The sequence below is a fragment of the Sciurus carolinensis genome, chromosome X (genome assembly GCF_902686445.1).
Source record: "Sciurus carolinensis chromosome X, mSciCar1.2, whole genome shotgun sequence".
NCBI classification, from domain to species: Eukaryota; Metazoa; Chordata; class Mammalia; order Rodentia; family Sciuridae; genus Sciurus; species Sciurus carolinensis.
In genome coordinates this window covers 95,802,078-95,820,879 of record NC_062232.1, presented here as the reverse complement: position 1 = coordinate 95,820,879, position 18,802 = coordinate 95,802,078, and the positions used below count along the sequence as shown (strand labels likewise).

The 18,802-nt window shown below is 34.8% G+C and overlaps 1 protein-coding gene across 7 annotated transcripts in view; it reads left to right on the top strand.

Annotated features, from left to right (window-relative positions):
• Window positions 1–18,802, top strand: part of Lrch2 (leucine rich repeats and calponin homology domain containing 2) — a 129,790-nt gene that overhangs the window by 51,639 nt on the left and 59,349 nt on the right. For all 7 annotated transcript variants that reach the window (XM_047536784.1, XM_047536783.1, XM_047536782.1 and 4 more), the window contains 7 exons: window positions 3,631–3,736; window positions 3,819–3,955; window positions 11,866–11,999; window positions 16,381–16,468; window positions 16,810–16,921; window positions 17,113–17,210; window positions 17,305–17,363. In XM_047536784.1, coding sequence (XP_047392740.1) covers window positions 3,631–3,736; window positions 3,819–3,955; window positions 11,866–11,999; window positions 16,381–16,468; window positions 16,810–16,921; window positions 17,113–17,210; window positions 17,305–17,363 — 734 coding nt within the window. The remainder of the gene's footprint in view (window positions 1–3,630; window positions 3,737–3,818; window positions 3,956–11,865; window positions 12,000–16,380; window positions 16,469–16,809; window positions 16,922–17,112; window positions 17,211–17,304; window positions 17,364–18,802) is intronic.

The window sequence follows — 18,802 nt, the reverse complement described above, 5'->3', positions numbered from 1 at the left end:
AACTGCATTCCCCTATCACTTTTTTTCCATTGGTCCTAGGATGAAATGTAGATAATGACAACCTCTCTTCCCTCAGGTACTTATAACCTCTGTGTGCCTACCCTCTGTTTTTCTAAATTGTTTTTCTATATTATAAATATCCTTATTGCCTTTAATTTTTTCTATGGATTTATTTTTAGCTGTTTCTATCCTGAAAATACTCCCTTTTGTTAATGGACTCTTAATGTTACATTTTTTAAAATGAATGGGGATCTAACATTCATAATAAAAGATGATGATTACTTTCTTTGACCTGTACACTATAAATATTTTAAAGATTTTATAAATATTTTAAGATTTTATAAATATTTTAAGATTTTAAGGCTCTGTAATTTATTTTTCTTGTTTTCTTCATTTGGTTTCTGACCTTATGTTTTAAATTGTATTACATGAGATAGTTTTTAGATAAATGAAATGTCAAAAATATTTTAGATTTTTTAAATTTATTCTAGTATTTTAAGGAGAGTATTTAAAATATTCAATACTATTACTTTACCATAAAATTACTACAAAATTATTATGCTTGAAACTCTCAGAATCAGTAATAACAGATGGGTAGATGGCCTTAGGATGGCTGACGGACCATTGTAAATCACATAATGAATGCGTGAGTATTCCCATTGGTACTTATCCATAGGAGTGTGGTAACTAAATGTAGTTATGTTCTGTCATTAAAAATCTAGGAAATATTCTCTGACCTCCAATCCCCAGCAGAGTATTTTGTGGATTATCCTTTGGAGTAGGTTAATTTCCTGTGCCAGGTATTATTTCTTCTGGAAAATGGCAGCTATGTGTCAGATTTCTCTGGATTTTCTATATTGAAATCTTTAGTATCAGACACCTTTGGAAAGAAGCATTATTATTTATTTTAAAGGGTGTCTTCCTAACCTTTTATTGTCCATCATTCAAATCATAGTCTATTCTGAATATAGCAGCCAAGGCCATCCTATCAAAACATAAGTCAGATCATGTCATTCCTCTGCTCAAAAGTTTCTGGTTTCTGCCATCTCAGAGTAAAAGTGAAGAATGTATCCCCTCCCCACACCCTACTTTCTGCCTTACCCACTTCCCTCTAGTTACCCCATATACCTTGCTGTACTTTGTACATGTCAGATGTGTTCTGCCTAAGGACCTTTATTTTTATCATTTTGTCTGGAATGTTTCCTTTTCATATATTGGCATGACTTACTTTCAGCTAGGATGATATTCCTTAAATATCACCTTCTTCATGAGATGATCTTAATTGCTAACATCCTTTCCCATTATTAGTAGCACTGCCATTTTCCTTTACCCTACTCTTTTTATTTTTGAATAGCACTTATCATCTTCTAGCAATTAGATAATCTATTCCCCTTGCTAGAATGTAAACTTCACGATGAACTATGAGGGCCAGAATTTGTTCTGATTCTTCTGTGTCACCAGCTTTAGAATAGGTTCTAACAAATAATATTTGATAAAGACTTGTTGTTGAATGAAGATTCCTTAGATATCTTTTGAAAAAAGTATGTAGGATACATTTTCCTAATTATCAGTAGCTTTATTGGATTCTTCCCTATGTGGCTTTAATATTCTTTTGAACTGACATTCCTACCCTTTTTGCATTTGATAAAACTGAGTGTACAAGCCACTCCCCTCCCTCCAAGGTAATATAATTTTCAGTGAAAATTGGAAATTGGGAATAATTGCAGTAGAACTTGAATTTCATTTGCAGTATGTTGGGAATGACTACTATCTAAGATCATGTTGCAGATTTCCCTTTTTGTTTATGCTGTTGCTAGGACAGGGGTCCCAAGGAGGTTCCCCAAAAGAGAGGTGGACCTTAACTTAGGCCCTGAGGTCCTTGACATCATTGCAGAAAAGAATTTAAGGTCAAAGTGAGGCACAGATTGAATTTATTGGAAGAAAGAAGTAGACCCTCTGAGAAACACAGTGGAACATGGGCATTAGAGAGGAACATGCTAGCTACGTCTTAACTAGGTGTATTTATACATGTAAGGTCAATACTACAGGAACATCTTCTAAGAGGGTGTTTTTAGTTTTCCTTTTGGTGACTCGACATGTTATTGGGATGGGCGTCCTTTACTGATATGTTGACCATTACTGGGACAGGAGTCATTTACTGATATGTTGACCATTAATGATGGGCTTTTTTTTTTTTTCTTCTTTGTTTTTTTTTTTTTATTGTAAACAAATGGGATACATGTATTTCTCTGTACATGGCGTAAAGGCATACCATTTGTGTAATCATAAATTTACATAGGGTAATGTTGTTAGATTCATTCTGTTATTTTTTTCCCTTCCCCCCCACCCCTCTCACCCCTTCTTCTTTGTTTTTTAATGTTTTCTACTTTGTGAATTTAAATAGTACTACACTGGTGTATCCGTGGGCAAGGTCTAATAATTGATTTATTAGTGCCATTCTTTTAATCAAGGTATATGAAAGTCACCTTTAAATCTGGTAAAAGTGAACTTTAAATTTGGACTTTAAATTACAGGTGCTCTTATTTTGTCCCACATGCCTTCTTTCTCCCTATTCTTTTTTTTTTCTTTTTTCATGGTGCTGGGGATTGAACCCAGGGCCTTGTGCATGCAAGGCAAGCACTCTACCAACTGAGCTATATTCCCAGCCCTCTCCCTATCCTTATGTCTTCTATCCTACCTCAATATGATTATAAGAGGCAGGGAGAGGAGAGCACAGTTAAACTCTTTTTAGTTGTCTTATTATGTAAACTTGGTATGTTTTCCTTTAAATCAGGGCTTACATTTTTATTTAACACTGAGTTAAATTTTAAGTTTTCTGATCTCTTAGAGCATCTTTGAGTTGTCATGTGAACCGCATGTTTGAGCTTGTAACCCTTCATAGTTTGTATCCCCTTTTAAAAAAGCAAATTTAGCTAAATTGATCCTGCATAATCTTTGGTTCTCCAACTTGGATCTTTAACTTTCTTAGCTTTTACTTACATAAATATTTTAAATCAACTATAATAATTGACAGATTGTAGCAGTGAGAGATAACTATTAGTATTTTATTTTACGTCTGCATCTGAAAGAACACCTGATCATCCTTACTTCTGGTTTTAGTGGATAAGGGTTATTCTTCAGTTGAGATTTTTGAGAAGTCTGCTAATGTAGTTACTAAGATTTTGTTGTTGTTATTGTTGTTTAGTACCAGGGATTGAACTCAGAGGCACGTATCCACTAAGCCACATCCCCAGCCTTTTTTTGTATTTTATTTAGAGACAGGGTCTCACTAAGTTTTTAGGGCCTCACCAAGTTGCTCAGGCTGTCTTTGAACTTTTGATCCTCCTGCCTCAACCTCTGGAGCTGCTGGGATTACAGGCATGCACCACTGCACCCAGCTTAGTTATTAAGTTTTAACCTCAGATTTTTTTACACAGAAAAATTTCTGTTGACTGTGCTAGGTTGACTTGATGATGTAATATAAATAGAAATCTGCCAGATAAATCTATTTTTAGAGAAATGACATTGGAGGTAACTTTGGCTAACTATTAGTCATATGCTTTAATTTTAAAATTGGAACTTATCTGTATTTCTTAGTTTGTTATGATTTTATCTTCTTGTTTTCCTTAGGATATTAGCTGCAATGAGATTCAGGTCCTTCCCCAACAAATGGGAAAATTACATTCCCTTAGAGAGCTAAATATAAGAAGAAATAATCTTCATGTATTGCCAGATGGTAAGATGTTCACTATTTTTACTCACATGAATTAGAGAATAACTGTGTAAAATTTAACTTAATTATTTTCATTTCTGAACAGAATTAGGAGATCTTCCCTTAGTCAAGCTGGATTTCTCTTGTAATAAAGTGACCGAAATTCCAGTTTGTTACAGGAAGCTGCATCATTTACAAGTAATAATTTTGGATAACAATCCATTGCAAGTACCACCAGCACAGGTTTGTAATAAAAATATGATACTTGTTTCTTCTCATTTTTGTTCATAATTTGTATCTGTTTATTAAGTTTGAAAAACACCAAAATGAACCAATTTTGTTGTTTAGGTACTATTATCTAAAGGAACTTTTCTGAGCCTTTTTTTTAACTTTGGTAGGAGTTTTAGTGTAGGCTGTAGAACAGCATTTGGAAAACTCATATTGGCTTTCTGCTTATAAACTGTTTGTCAATGTTATTTTGAAAAACAGACCTTGAAATATCTCTTCCTATTTCATACTAAGGTATGAATCTACTTGGAATTTGTTGCAGGATTAATTGCAGCACATTCTTGGCACTGAGAGATGAAACTATAACAGAAAGAACAAGATACAAGTGAAAAAAAAATTAATTCTGACCTTTAGTTTAATAAGGATTAAGTCCATGTGGAGTCCACTAAAGTGATACAGAAAAAACTAAGGCATAAACCCAGAAGGATGAAGAGTATAAAAGGGGACAGTGAGGAAGAGATGTCAACAGAATTTTGGAAAATGAAAAATAAATGGAATAGTGGTGACTAGTTCCTCTTATACTCCATGAGTATCTGTCTACAGAGCAGATGGCAGTGAAAGAGTAGCCCACACTACCTTCAAGTTATGTGCTCTGGCACAGAGTTTGCTATTTTCTTCCTACAGAGGTATATTCCAGTCATTCCAAAGGGGGTTTCTTTTCTGATTCAAATAAAGACTAGGGGAGGTCCTGGTAGTCACTGTCTTAGCAAATGGGGGAGCAAATGGGGGAAAACTGTGACTTTTGTCAGCTGTGGGAAAAAGCAACAAGAAGCAGGTTGATTTTACTGTGTCAAACCTGGAAATGACTCAAGTATTGGTCATAACATGTCACTCTGAATATTGGGATGAAGGCCTAAATGTCTAAGGCAGTGCTCTCCAGTAGAACTTTCTGAATGACAGAAATTTTCTGTAATCTGTGCTATCCAATACTGTAACTACTTGCCACATGTGAATTTTTAAAATTTTTTTTTGGTTTTGGTGCTGGGTATTAGATCTAGGCTCTTGTGCATGCTAAGCATGTCCTCTGCCATTGAGCTATACTCCTAGCCCCCATGCGTGACTACTGAATGATTGGAATATGACTAATGTCACTAAGGAACCCAATTTAAACTTATTTCATTTTGATTTATTAAGTTGAAATTTCATTAGCTACATGGGGCTAGTGGCTCCCCTATTGTACACCACAGGTCTAAGATTTACACCCTCAGATTCTAGCCCTTAGTCCCATAACCACATGACTACCTCTCACTTGCCTCAGCAGAAATCTAGAATTTACCTGGAGCTGGTGGACCCTTAGATATTTTTCCTCGGCTCAGAGACCAAATGACTCACTCCTTGCCTCAGCAGAAGTCTGAAGTTTATATAATCTTTAGAAAAGTGCTGCCCATTAGTGCTTTTCATGGTGATTGAAATGTTCTGAATTGGTACTGTCCAATATGGTAGCCACAGTGATATCTGAGTACTTGCAAGGGCATAGAGTGACATAAAATTGAATTTTTAGTTTTATTTCAATTTAATTTAAATTTGAATAGCCACATGTGACTGGTGGCTACCATATTGGACAACACAACTATAAGAAAACCAGAGTCAGTTACTCTAAGTGTTACCAAACGCCCAAATCAGATTTATGTGCCTGATATGCAGCAAACACTGAACCCTGGTGCTTGGAATTGAGAAAGTTTAATCAAGAAGGTACAAACCCAAAGGTTGAGGGACAAAACTTCAAATGCCCCTTTCCTAGCAAGCATGATTATGGGATATTTAAGGGAGGAGGACACAGAAGGTGGAGCCTAAGGGAGAAGCTGGTAGTTTTATAAATTTTCAATAAAATAAAGGTTTTTAGGCTTGATGGATCATCTGGTGGACATCTGGTGGATCATTGAGCAACCTATATTTCTGCAAATCAAGCTTGTAAATCATCCTATGATGTTCTTAGTTCATTCCCTGTAGCAAAGATAAGGTTAGCAATTGATAGATACAGGAACGGGAATAGGGAGTCTGGTTAAATTGACTAGAGGAAGGAAAGAGTGGGCTCCATTGACCTCTTAAAATTTGACCAAGGGAGGAAGACTCTTATAAGTGAAAAAAACTTACTAATTTTGTTATTTGGACTCAGTCATACAGGTACAGCTATAGACAGAAGTGAGAACCTATACTGAAAACAGTGAATGCTTGCATACAGTAGACTTCAACTACTTGACTCCCAGAATGCTCACACCTGTCTTGTATATTTCAAGCAGGACTGGAACATTTCTTCTGTGATAAACTGAATGAACCAGGAGAAAAGACTTATCCATGCACTGATCTTTCAGTGTTGCCTGATGAAATAAATGACCAGTCCCTGTTTCATTACCAGATAGATAGTAGCATATTGTCAGTAAAATTGTCCCATGTACCCAGAGCTTCCAGTTAGCTTATTAATGCTTTGCTCTTAAAGATAGCCAAGGATCACTAGACATTTCAGGAATAGTCTCTAACGTGAAAGACAGAGGACCAAAACACTGAAAGCGTTCCACTGAAGCAAATGAGGGCATATTAATTTTTTTGCAATGTAGATATCCATAAATATTTGTTAACCATATATCCTGTAAGGGGTTAATATCTAAATTATGTAAGGAACTCATGTAACTCAATAGAAGAAAAAAAATGTAAAAGTAGGCAAAGAACTTGAATAGATATTTTTTTAAAGGAGACATGCAAATGGCCAAGAACTATATGAAAAGATTCTCAACATCATTAATCATCAAGGAAATGCAACCACAATGAGATATTGCCTTACACCTGTTAGGATGGCTGTTACTGAAAGTCCAAAGATAACAAGTGTTGGTGAGGATATGGTGAAAAGGGCACCCACGTACAGTATTGGTAGGAATATAAAATGATACAGCCACTATTGAAAATAGTATTGAACTTCTTCAAAAAGTTAAAAATAGAACTACTATGTGATCTTGCAAACCCATTTCTGGGTATATAATTGTAAGTGATAGAAAAAAAAAGTATTTTTCTTACTCAAACTGTTGATGCAGAATACTTTAACCTCTGTTTACCAAAATGTATGGGGTTTTCTCACCACCACCAAGTGATTCTCCAACAGACACTGACTGAATGCCCTATAATTCAATTCTGATTCTATCTATCTGGAGATAGCTTCAGATCCCTTTGGTCTCAGTCCCACATGAGTATGTACCTATACTTCTGATCCACTTGCTATAAATCCAGTTTTCCATGACCCCCTCCTCAGATTTGATTAATTTTCTAAAGTGGTTCACTTTAGTAAAGGGAAAGACTTTACTTATTATTCCTGGTTTATTATATTTCAAAGGATACAAATGAATAGTCAGAGAGAAGAAGTGCATAGGGCAAGGTGTATGTGAAGCTTCCATGTCCTCTCTGGGCGGATAACCCTCCAGATACCTCCACATGTTCAACAGTCTGGAAGCTTTCTGAACCCTTTCTTTTTGGCTTATGGAAGCTTAAATGTGTAGTCATGATTGGTTCAGTCATTGGCCATTGGTGATCAACTCATCCTTTACCCCTCTCCCTTCTTCCTCTCCCCTTCCTGGTGATGGGTGGTGAGGGGGTAGGGTTGGAAATTCCCCTGCCTACCTTGGCTACCAGCCCCTTATCCTGTGAGGCTCTCCAGGTTCCCTCAGCCACCTGTCATTTCATGCCATAGGAAGGACACTCAGTCCCTTCAAGAGATTCTGTAAGGGTTTTAGGAACTGTGTGCCAGAAAATAGGAATAAGACTAAGTATTTCTCATAAATCACAGTATTCAAAGGAAATAAAATTATTATCACAAAGAGTTATCTACATTCTCGTGTTCATTGAAGCATTATTCACAGTAGTAAAGATATGGAAAAAAACCTGTCAGCAGATAAACGAATAAAGAAAAATGTGGGGTACACAAATGTGGGGTATGTAGTGGGATATGATTCAGCCCTCAAAAAGAAGGAAATCCTGCCATTTGCAACATGGATGAATTTTTGAGGACATTGTGCTAAGTGAAATAAGACATAGACAAATACCGCATGACCTCACTTTTATATGGAGTTGTCAAGAAACAGCGTTGCACTCATAGTGGCAGAGAATGAAATGGTTACCAAGGGCTAGGAGGTGGAGAAACGATACCATTCTTCAGTAGTTAAAAATGTGTAAATACTACAGACCTAATGTACAGTATGGTGGTTATAGTTAATAATGCTGTATTATAAACTTTTAATTTGCTAAAAGAGTAGCTCTCAAGTGTTCTCACAATATACACACAGAAAGATAATTATGTGAGGTGGTGGATATGTTAATTAGCTTAGTTGTGGTAATAATTTCACAATGTATACATATACCAAAACATCACATTATGCACTAAAGAAATATTCAGTTTTTATTTGTCACTCATACTTCAGTAAAATGGGGGGGGGGTAAAGAAGGAAAATCTGGAGCATATTCATAGGTGTGGTGCTCAGAATAATTTCTTAGCAGCAGCTCAGAAAACTAGCAGATGTTAAAATGATATTTTCAAAGACTGAGGGAATAGCTCCAGTTTCTACATTCAAACTATCAATCAAATGTTAGGTAGAAAAAAGTTTTAAATGTGCAAAATCTCGGAAATTTTAATTCCCATGCAACCTTTCTTAAGAAGTAGCAAGGTGTGCTATACCAAAATGAGGGAGTAACCTAAAACAGAGGAAATTTTCACCTCTAAGATTACAGGTATGCATAGGCCTAGAGAGCAGCCAGTCAGTTTGAAGAAGGGGAGTTATGCCACCACAAAAGTAGGAGGAAAGGCTGAGCAGTGGCACTTGCCTACAGTCCCAGCCATTTGCCAGCTTGAGGCAAGAAGATCTCAACGTCTAGGCCGGCCTCAGCAACTTGGTAAGATCCTTGACAATTTAGTAAGATCCTGTTTCAAAACAAGATATAGAAAGAACCGAGGGTGTACCTCAATGGTAGAGTGCCCCTGGGTCCAATCCCCAGTGCCAAATAAACAAAAACAAAAGCAACAACAACAAAAAGTAGGGTGGCAGGGAGAAATAGGTGACTTGAAGTGTTTGTCCACATGGAGAGAGATTTTACAATTTGTCAGATTCAGGAACAAATTATTAATAGGCATATAGAAAAGTATGCAAAGGAAAAATGGAATCATTAGTAATTTTAGGAAAAACTAAAATTGTAGGAGAAAAGAAATATAATGCTACCATTCTATGGGGCTCATCTGTGGATATTTTCTTTTTTTTTAATTTTTTTTTTTAGCTGTGGATGGACACAATACCTTTATTTTATTTATTTATTTTTCTGTGGTACTGAGGATCGTACCCAGTGCCTCACACATGCTAGGCAAGCACTCTACTAAGCTACGACCACAGCCCCTGAGGATATTTTCTTGGTCTTAAATAAATACTGGATTTTGATTTAATAAGTAATTATGACATAGCTATAATAATAGGAAAGATTGTCTTCATTATTGTTCTTGGCAGTGCTGGGGATTGAACCCAGGGCCTCCCATAGCTAGGAAAACATGGCTGCCACTGAGCTATACCCCTATCCCCAATAGAAAAGATTTCTATAACACTTGCTATATTATTAGGTTCCAGACATTTTTTAAAATACTTATATTATCTCATTTAATTTGTCATCAACTGTGTAAAACAGGTGTTTGTTATCCTCATTTTAGATATGAGGAAACAGGCATAAAAGTGAAATGACTTGTTCAGGATCACATATCCAGCATGTGTTAACACCAGAACTGAAAGCGTGACTCTAGGGTTCATGCTCTTTAACCATTGTTATGCTTCTGAAGAGAGAGGAAGTATGATTATCTGAGTGGAGAGGGTATAGTAGTGGTGATGTTGATGATAGTGGTAATAGTGGTAATGCAAGAAATTTAAGTTATTTTCTTTAGTGATACCCCAATAAATAAAAATAAAAGCATGTTATTCATGAGGGCAAATAGCAGAAACCTAACTGAAAAAGTTCAAAGTGGGGATTGGGTCTTAGAGATTGAAAGTAGAATGGGGGATTACTTTTTAATCAACTTTGTGATTGTTTGGTTTTTGAAACTATGTACATTTTCACCATGATAAAAGTAAAAGTTAAAATATACAGAATTTACATAAAACTAATGTTTATTTAGTTTGGACAGATAGTAGCATACTATTTAGCACACTTTAATTGATAATGTATTTATATTCTAATAACTCATTTTTATTTTCCTTTCTTTTTCTTTTTTTTTTTTTTTTTGATACTGGGAATTGAACTCAGAGGTCTTAACCACTGAGCCACTTCTCCAGCCCTTTTTAAAATATTTTATTTAGAAACAGGGTCTCAATGAATTGCTTAGTGCCTTGTTTTTGCTGAGGCTGGCTTTGAACTCGTGATCTTCCTGCCTCAACCTCCTGAGTCGCTGGGATTACAGGCATGCGCCATGGCACCTGGCTTTATTTTCCTTTCAAATGAAAATTTTCAGTGATGAAATTGTACCTGATATCTATAAGAACTACCTAAAACATTTTTACTTGGAATTATAATTTTCTTTCTTTCTTTTTGGTACTGGGAATTGAACTCAGGGATGCTTTATCACTGAGCTATAACCCCAGAGCCCTTTTTATTTTTATCTGAAGACAGGGTCTTGCTAAGTTGCCCAGACTGGTCTCAAACTTTCGATGGTCCTCCTGCCTCAGCCTCCTGAGTTGCTGGGATTATAGGTGTGTGCCACCATGCCTAGCATAATTCCTTTTTATATAGGTGTCTTTTTTTGCCGGGGGAGGATACTTTAACTTCCCATTTTGGTAGTTGTACATGATGTGAGGTTACACTGGTCATGTATTCACATATGAACATAGGAAAGTTATGTCCAATTCATTCTACTGCCTTTCCCATTCCCATCCTCCCTTATTCTCCCAACTCTTCCCCGTTCAATTCGGTGAACCTCCACTCCTCCCTCCCCACTGCCCATTGTAAGTCAGCATCCGTACACCAGAGAGAACATAAGACCTTTGGTTTTTTGGGATTGGCTTTTTTCCATTAGCATGACAGTCTCCAGTTCCATCCATTTACCGGCAAATGCCATAATTCATTCTTCTTTATGGCTGAGTAATATTCCATTGCATATATGTGTCATTTTGGAGATTATTTTTGCATGTGAGGTAAAGTTATGTGAACCCATTAATCAAGATACTTTTATTAGAAATTTTGAGAAATATTTATTTGATATCACTCATAATGATTAAATAATCTTTGTAAAGATGACCTACAGTTTCCTTGCCTCTCATTTTCTGTCATTTTTAAATAAATTACCTTCTTTTATATAGTTTTTTACCCCTTGCTATTCCTTTCCTTTGTGATCAATAAAAAAATAATTTTTCACTTGAACTGACCAATTTTTTTAAAAAAATTTATTCTAATCAGTCACTTTCTTATTTACATTATTTTTATATTAGTTTTCTTTCAGTGTTTATACCAAACATCTTAGTGGTTTTGATGAGATTACCTTAAAGAAGTACATATATATATATATTTTATCTGTTATCACTAAATCAGTGAAAAGTTTGTTTTTTTCTAATAAGGCCAACTTTCACAAGTTGTGAATTTATATTGCTCAATAGTTTGTACATTCTTCCTTTAATATGAAAGCTTGAGTAAATTATAGAAAAATTAACTTTTCTGGTAAGAACAGAGATATTAATAGCATTTGATTTGTGTCAGTATTGTCTGATTTTTTTCATGTAGTGTCAGAAGTACAAACTATTTAAATATGCAAAGTATCAAGATTGTGATATCGTAACATAGTTTGACATTATTAAAATAAATAATGAGAGTTGCCATTTATATTTGGAACTATATAATAAATACATTTCATTTATTAACAGATATGTTTAAAGGGTAAAGTACACATATTTAAGTACTTAAATATCCAAGCATGTTGTAGAATGGATAAGAAACCAGATTCCCTGGATCTTCCATCATTGAGTAAAAGAATGCCCTCTCAGCCTCTCACGGACAGGTAATATAATGTTTTTATAGTCTCTTTTAATAATTGTTGTCTTATTGATCTTGAGTGTACTGAATATAGGCTGATTGACCCAGTGGTAAAATCAGTATTTCTGAAGCTAAATATCACCATCACCATCAATGAACTTCTAGGATACTGGAATAAACTTGAGATTTTCTCAGATAATTATTATTTTAGTAGTAAAAATGTAAACATTTGACATTATAGTGCAGAAACTCCAATTTCTCAGCTACAATAGCTGTTAATTTACTTTTGTGATTTCTGTATTCTACATTTGTAATAGCAAGTAGAATTTGACTTTGAACTGAGTTTGGTAGAAAAGCAAGACATTTTGGAAATACCTTTTTTTTTCATCATATTCTTTTGTGTGTATATATGATGCTGGGGATGGAACTCAGGGTCTTGTGCATGCTAGGCAAGTGCTCTACTGTTGAGCTACATCCTCAGCCCCTTTGTTACATTCTTTATGACTGAATCAAAGATGATAATGTCATTGATGTTCTTTATGATTTTGATGGTATCCTTATGAGATTTTGAAATGGTAAATTAGATATTTTGTTTATAATTCATCCTTTCAAGATGCAGGTTGGTCTGGAAGATTTTATGAAAATATAATTCTATGCAGTGATATAGAATATAACTTGGAATGGGGTGAGACTACAGAAAGGGAGAATATGCCCTTGCCTAAAGTATTTAAAGGTTTGTCTTTGCATATATGATAAAATTTACATTGCTTGGAATGGCAGTATCCTAAATACTATTGTTAAGAGTATAAGCTCTTCAATTCCAAATAGGACTTTTTCTTGAATATTTCTCTTAATTGAGTAGTGTTAAGTACCTAAACATTAGATTTAGTATCTAAAGATTATTTTGCTTAATATTATGAACATTATTAGACCAAACAATTCTATAAAAACTAGAGTTAATACCAATTCTAATCTATTAATATTCATTGTTTTAAAATGAATTTACTTTAGTTATGGCATTTAATGATTTAGTCATTTATATTACAAATATCTTTTGAATACCTACTGGTAGATTCAGGGAGTGTTTTATTGAGTGCCATACATGTTGGTCTTGCATCTCACAGAGCCTACAGTCTGGTGGAGAATGAGTCAGTGAGTAAATGTAAATTATGGTTTCTACTGAATATATATCACTTAAGCACTATCATAAAGTTGACAATGCTAAGGCGTACCATCATAAACCAAGGGCCATTTGTATTTGTGTGGTGTATGCTCTGGTTTGAATATGTTTCCCGAAGTTCATGTGTTTAAAACTTAATCCCCAATGCAACAGTGTTGGGAGGCAGGGCCTAATAGAAGGTATTTAGGGCATGAGAGCTCCCAGCTGCTTGATCGTGAGGGTGGAAACAACACGCTATAGTGGGCTGTGTTGCTAAGCTCTGATGTTCAGTAGGTTAGGTGTGTTAAATGCATTTTCAACTTAAAATATTTTAACTTATGGTGTGTTTATTGGGACATAATCCCATCATAAGTCAAGGATCATCTGTAGTATGTATAAAATTTCAAATCACAGTGAGTGCTATGAAGGAAAGGACCATATTTCAAGAATGTGGTCGGGGAATGTCTCTGAGAAGGTGAAGTTTTAAGTCAAGATCCTAATAAAGAAATCCAGGGGTTTGTGGCTGTGGCTCAGTGGTAGAGCGCTTGCCTCTCACGTGCAAGGCACTGAGTTCGATCCTTAGCACCACATAAAAATAAATAAATAAAGATATTGTGTACACCTACAACAAAAAATATTTAAAAAAAAATCCAGCTGAAAAATAACAGAATGAATCAAACAACATTACCCTATGTAAATTTATGATTACACAAATGGTATGCCTTTACGCCATGTACAAACAGAGAAAAAACATGTATCCCATTTGTCTACAATAAAAAAAAAAAAATCATAAAAAAAAAAAATCCAGCTGTGTGAAGAGCAAGGGGGAAAGCAACTCAGGCAGAAAAAAATGACATGTCTCTTCCCTTGGACTGGGAAAGAACTTGGTGTGTTCAGAGGAAGCCAGCATGATTAGTAGAATGACTGAAGGGTAGAGTGGTAAAAATTGTTTATGGAGAGATCAGGCTCAGGTCCTGTGGGAGCTTTGTAGTCTGTGGCAGAAAGTTTAAAGTTTATTTAAAATACAATGGGAAGTCATTGAATAGTATGAAGAACTGATCTGATTTACTTCAACTCTTTTGACTTAGAAGAACAGACTGGAAATAAGCAAAAGGAGAAGCATGAGAATTAGTTTATGTTGTTGCAGTACTGCCCAGAGATCAAGAGAGCCTAAATGGAGTGATTGCAATAGTAATGAAAAGAAGTGGACAGAATTAGGGTGTATTTTGGATAGTCTATCTCAGTGCTGTCTACTAGAAATGTAATGTGAGCTACAAATAAATTTAAATTTTCTAGTAACCCATCTTAAAGAAAGGAAAAAAATATGGTAAATTAATTTTAATAATCTATTTAACACAGTATATCAAAATAGTATCCTTTCAGTATTTAATTAATATATAAAATTAGTGAGATATTTTACTTGCTTTCATTTTATTTATTTTTTTGGTACCGGGAATTGAACCCAGGGGCGCTTAACCACTGAGCCACATCCCCAGCCCCCCTTTTTCTGTATTTCATTAGAGACAGGGTCTCTCTGAGTTTTTTAGGGCCTCCCTAGTTGCTGAGGCTGGTTTTAAACTCATGATCTTGCTTCAGCCTCCTGAGTCACTGGGATTACAGGCAGGTGCCACCATGCCTGGCTTTACATGCTTTTTTCATATGAAATCTTTGAAATCTGGTGCATATTTTACATTTATCATATGTCTCAATTTGGACTAGCCACATATTAAGTGCTTAATGGCTATGTAGCCATGTATGGCTAGTGGCCACTTACTGTATTGGACTTAATGAAGATCTGTAGAGCTGATTGTCAGGTGTATTAATCTCCCACTAACAGCCTGTATTGAACTACTTGAAAAATTCTTATGCGTGCTTTCTACTTTCATACACAGGTTCTTTGCTATATAGTTCTTACTACCTAGAATGCCTTCCCATGCCTTGTCTATTTTGCAAACTCTTTGTTCTACGTGAATAGATATTACCATAGTTACATATACAATATTAGCTTTTGAAGTCAGACATAAGAGCTTTAAAGGTCTTTTCTGAGTCTTAATGTCTCTGGTCCTTAGCTTTCTTACATGAAAAAAGGAAAATAATCACACAAATGCTATTAGAATTAAAGGAAATAACATATGTAGAATACTTAGCACAATGCATTATTTATAATATTTTCTCAACAAATAACTTATTATTATCATTGTCATCTATTACAAACACATGGATATGTTTGTACATGGATTTAATGTTGTACAGTAGAGTCAGATGAATTTCAGCTCTAATCATGGTTTAACCTCTTAAATCCTCCGTAGCTTTGTATAGGTGATTTAAAATCTCTGAACCCGTTTCCTTATCTAAAATGTTAACCATATCCACTTCATAAGGTTGTTGATATATGCTTGGCAATCAGTTCAACAAATGATTGTCAGTTATAGAGTTTTCCCCTTTGGAAGTTAAATTTCATAAGCTTTATTATTCTCATTTGTATAAAGAAACAACTTTAAGAATATAGATTATGTATGAAATATGAGGTATAGCTTGCCCAGTACCTAACACCATGTAGATACTCAACAAATGCTAGCAATTACTGTCTCTCTTCTAAGTCTAAACTCAAATACCTCTCTCTTGGGGAAAGTCTTTTCCTAACCTTACCAAGGAGAATTAGTTGATCTCTCTTTTTTCTCGTAGCACTTTGTATTTACCTCTGTCATAGACTTCATTAGCATACAAACAGATTCATTTCCCCTCTGGGCTGAGAGCTCTTTGAAGGCAAACTTTGTTCATCTCATTTTATCTCAAACATTCAGCATAGTACCTGATACTTTGTAGATGCTTCCATAAGTTTGTTGATACACTCCTGAAAAATACAAAAATAAGTTTTTGTTTTTGTAAGCATTAAACTGAATTTAGAGGAGGAATTTAAGCATACCAGTTGAGATCAGGGACTTTAGTGCTGGGTAATCTGGGGATTAGATTTACACTATAGTTTGCAAGTTGTGTGTCCTTGGTTAAATTAGCCCATTTTTGCCAGCCGCAATTTCCTCACTCATAAGATTAAAAAACCTCACAATCTGCTAGAGTTTTCCCAAGGAATATTAAAGGTATTATTTTTAAAACACTTAGCCTAGTTCCTCCCACAAGATAAGCAATCATTGTATATTCTGTATTATCTAAGGACATTTTAGATCAAGTGTGCATTATCTATTTAAGAACAAAACCCTAACTGTCCTTAGGATTTCTATTTTCATAGTATGGAAGATTTTTATCCAAATAAAAATCATGGCCCTGACTCTGGAATTGGAAGTGATAATGGAGAGAAACGATTATCTACAACAGAAGTGAGTCTTTTCCATTGCTGATTGTTTTGTTTTACAGTTTTATTAGAACTTTGAGATGGAGACATTTGCACACATTTGACTTTATTTTGCTTGAAAATATGATCATTGTTTTATACCTTCAAATGAAAAAAGTACTGATTATTAAATTGTGCTGATGAAAAAATGTACTGATTATTAAATGCTGATTATTAAAGCAGAAGTCAACCTTAACGTTAATTTTTTTATCTGAAAACTAGGGAAGTAAAGCCATTATTTTATAATTGCTTGCTTAATTAAAGCAATATAACCTTTATCATGTGTTTCAAATGCTTTTTTTGTATTTTGTGCTCATTTCTTTCCAGCCATCAGATGATGACACAATCAGCCTTCACTCTCAAGTTTCAGAATCAAATAGAGAGCAGACATCAAGAAATGACAACCATGCAATAGGGAGCAAGCCTGATTCTCAGAAAGGTAATTCATGTGGTGTCTGCTATTTTTATGTCATATATATATCTTATTAAAAGTGCGCCTTTGATTAAAAATGGACATTGAAAAATTATAGTGTCTTTAGCTAACTCTTATACTAATAAACTTTTATTCTAAGCACTGTAGTGTCAGAGCATTGAGTATATATTTTAAAATAACTGTTAATCTATACTTAGACCAGGAGGTGTATGATTTTATTGACCCCAATACAGAAGATGTAGCAGTTCCTGAACAAGGAGATACACATATTGGATCATTTGTCTCTTTCCTTAAGGTAAATAAGACTGAGCAGATATTAATTACATGTTTTCCTTGATCTTACGAAAGTGGACCATACAATTTAAAATGATAATTTTCTTTTATATAAGGGAAAAGAAAAATGCTTTGAAAAATCTCAGAAAAATGAAGAATTGGGAAATGAAAAAAGGTAAGTACATGAATTCTCAAAGTGATATGTTGCTTATAGATACTTGAACTCTTCATTACATATTCGTACCTGAAAGAGCACTTGAAAGAATTTTTTTGCCCATTTCTCTGTTTAGATTGTTAATTTGCAAATATGTCACCTATCTTAATTCCTTAAAATTATAATAAAACTTTAAGTTGAAAGTAGGATACACACTACATGTCTCCCCTGAAGGGTAATAATAAAGTTTTCTATTTTATTAATGAGAACTGTACCTTTACATACATTGCTTCATTTGAATTCTTTATCCACCTTTAAAGAATAGATGGTGTTGACATCATTTTGCCAATAAGGAAACTAAGTTTGGAATTCAGGTGTGATGTCTCTTGATCTAATCTACTTTCCATTTTTTTCAGGCTGGTTATAGCAAGTTTAAGGATATTTACCTTCATATTTTGTTCAAATAACTGTGGTTTGGATCTTTATCTTTCATCTTATGAAATTATGGAATATGACCTACCACATTTTTTTCAGTTATTATTTCAGGTTACTCATAGCTATAAGAAGGAAGGAAGGAAGGAGGGAAGGAAGGAAGGAAGGAAGAAAGAATGTTTGTTGAATACCTGCCATGTACCAGAATCAGTACCATGTACTTTTTACACGTTGTTTACTTAATCTTCAGTAAAATCCTACAGGGTAGATATTGATCCCACTTTTACAGATGAGGAAGGTGAAGTTCAGACCCATTATGTTTTGTACCTAAAGCCTCTTGTGTCCAGTAGTACTTAGGGTATGAACGGAGCTCTCTCTGGTTCCCATACTTTTTTCTCTACATTGTGGTTTTTTTTTTTTTTTTTTTGAGTGACCTCATTAGTAACTTCTTTTTTGGGGTATGGATGTAGTGCTGAGGATGGAACCAGGGCCTCACTCACACGAAGCATGTCCTCTACCATTGCTATATTCCTAGCCCCTCACTGGTAACTTTTCAAGCAGTTATTAATTAATCACTTCAAATGCCCAGTAAGGAGATACATTGCTTTGTTTTGTTTCCTTAAGATTTCATTCTTGGCCAGGTGTGGTGGCATACGCCTGTAATCCCAGTGGCTCAGGAGGCTGAGGCAGGAGGATAGGGAGTTCAAAACCAGCCTCAACAAAAGTGAGGCACTAAGCAACTCAGTGAGACCCTGTCTCTAAATAATATACAAACTAGGGCTGGGGATGTGGCTCAGTGGTCGATAAGGGCAGCCGCCTAATTTGAGTCACCAGTGTCCTATCATGTAAGATGTCGTAAAGATACAAAAACTCATGTTTTTATATTATTTAGTAAATTAAATGCTTTTGAGATAAAAATAGAGTTTAGTGAAAACTTTATTTTAAAATTTCTTCGTTTTCTTTAAATGATAAAAATGATATATCTTAATTACCATTTTCTGGCAAATTTTCTAATCTTATTTGAACTA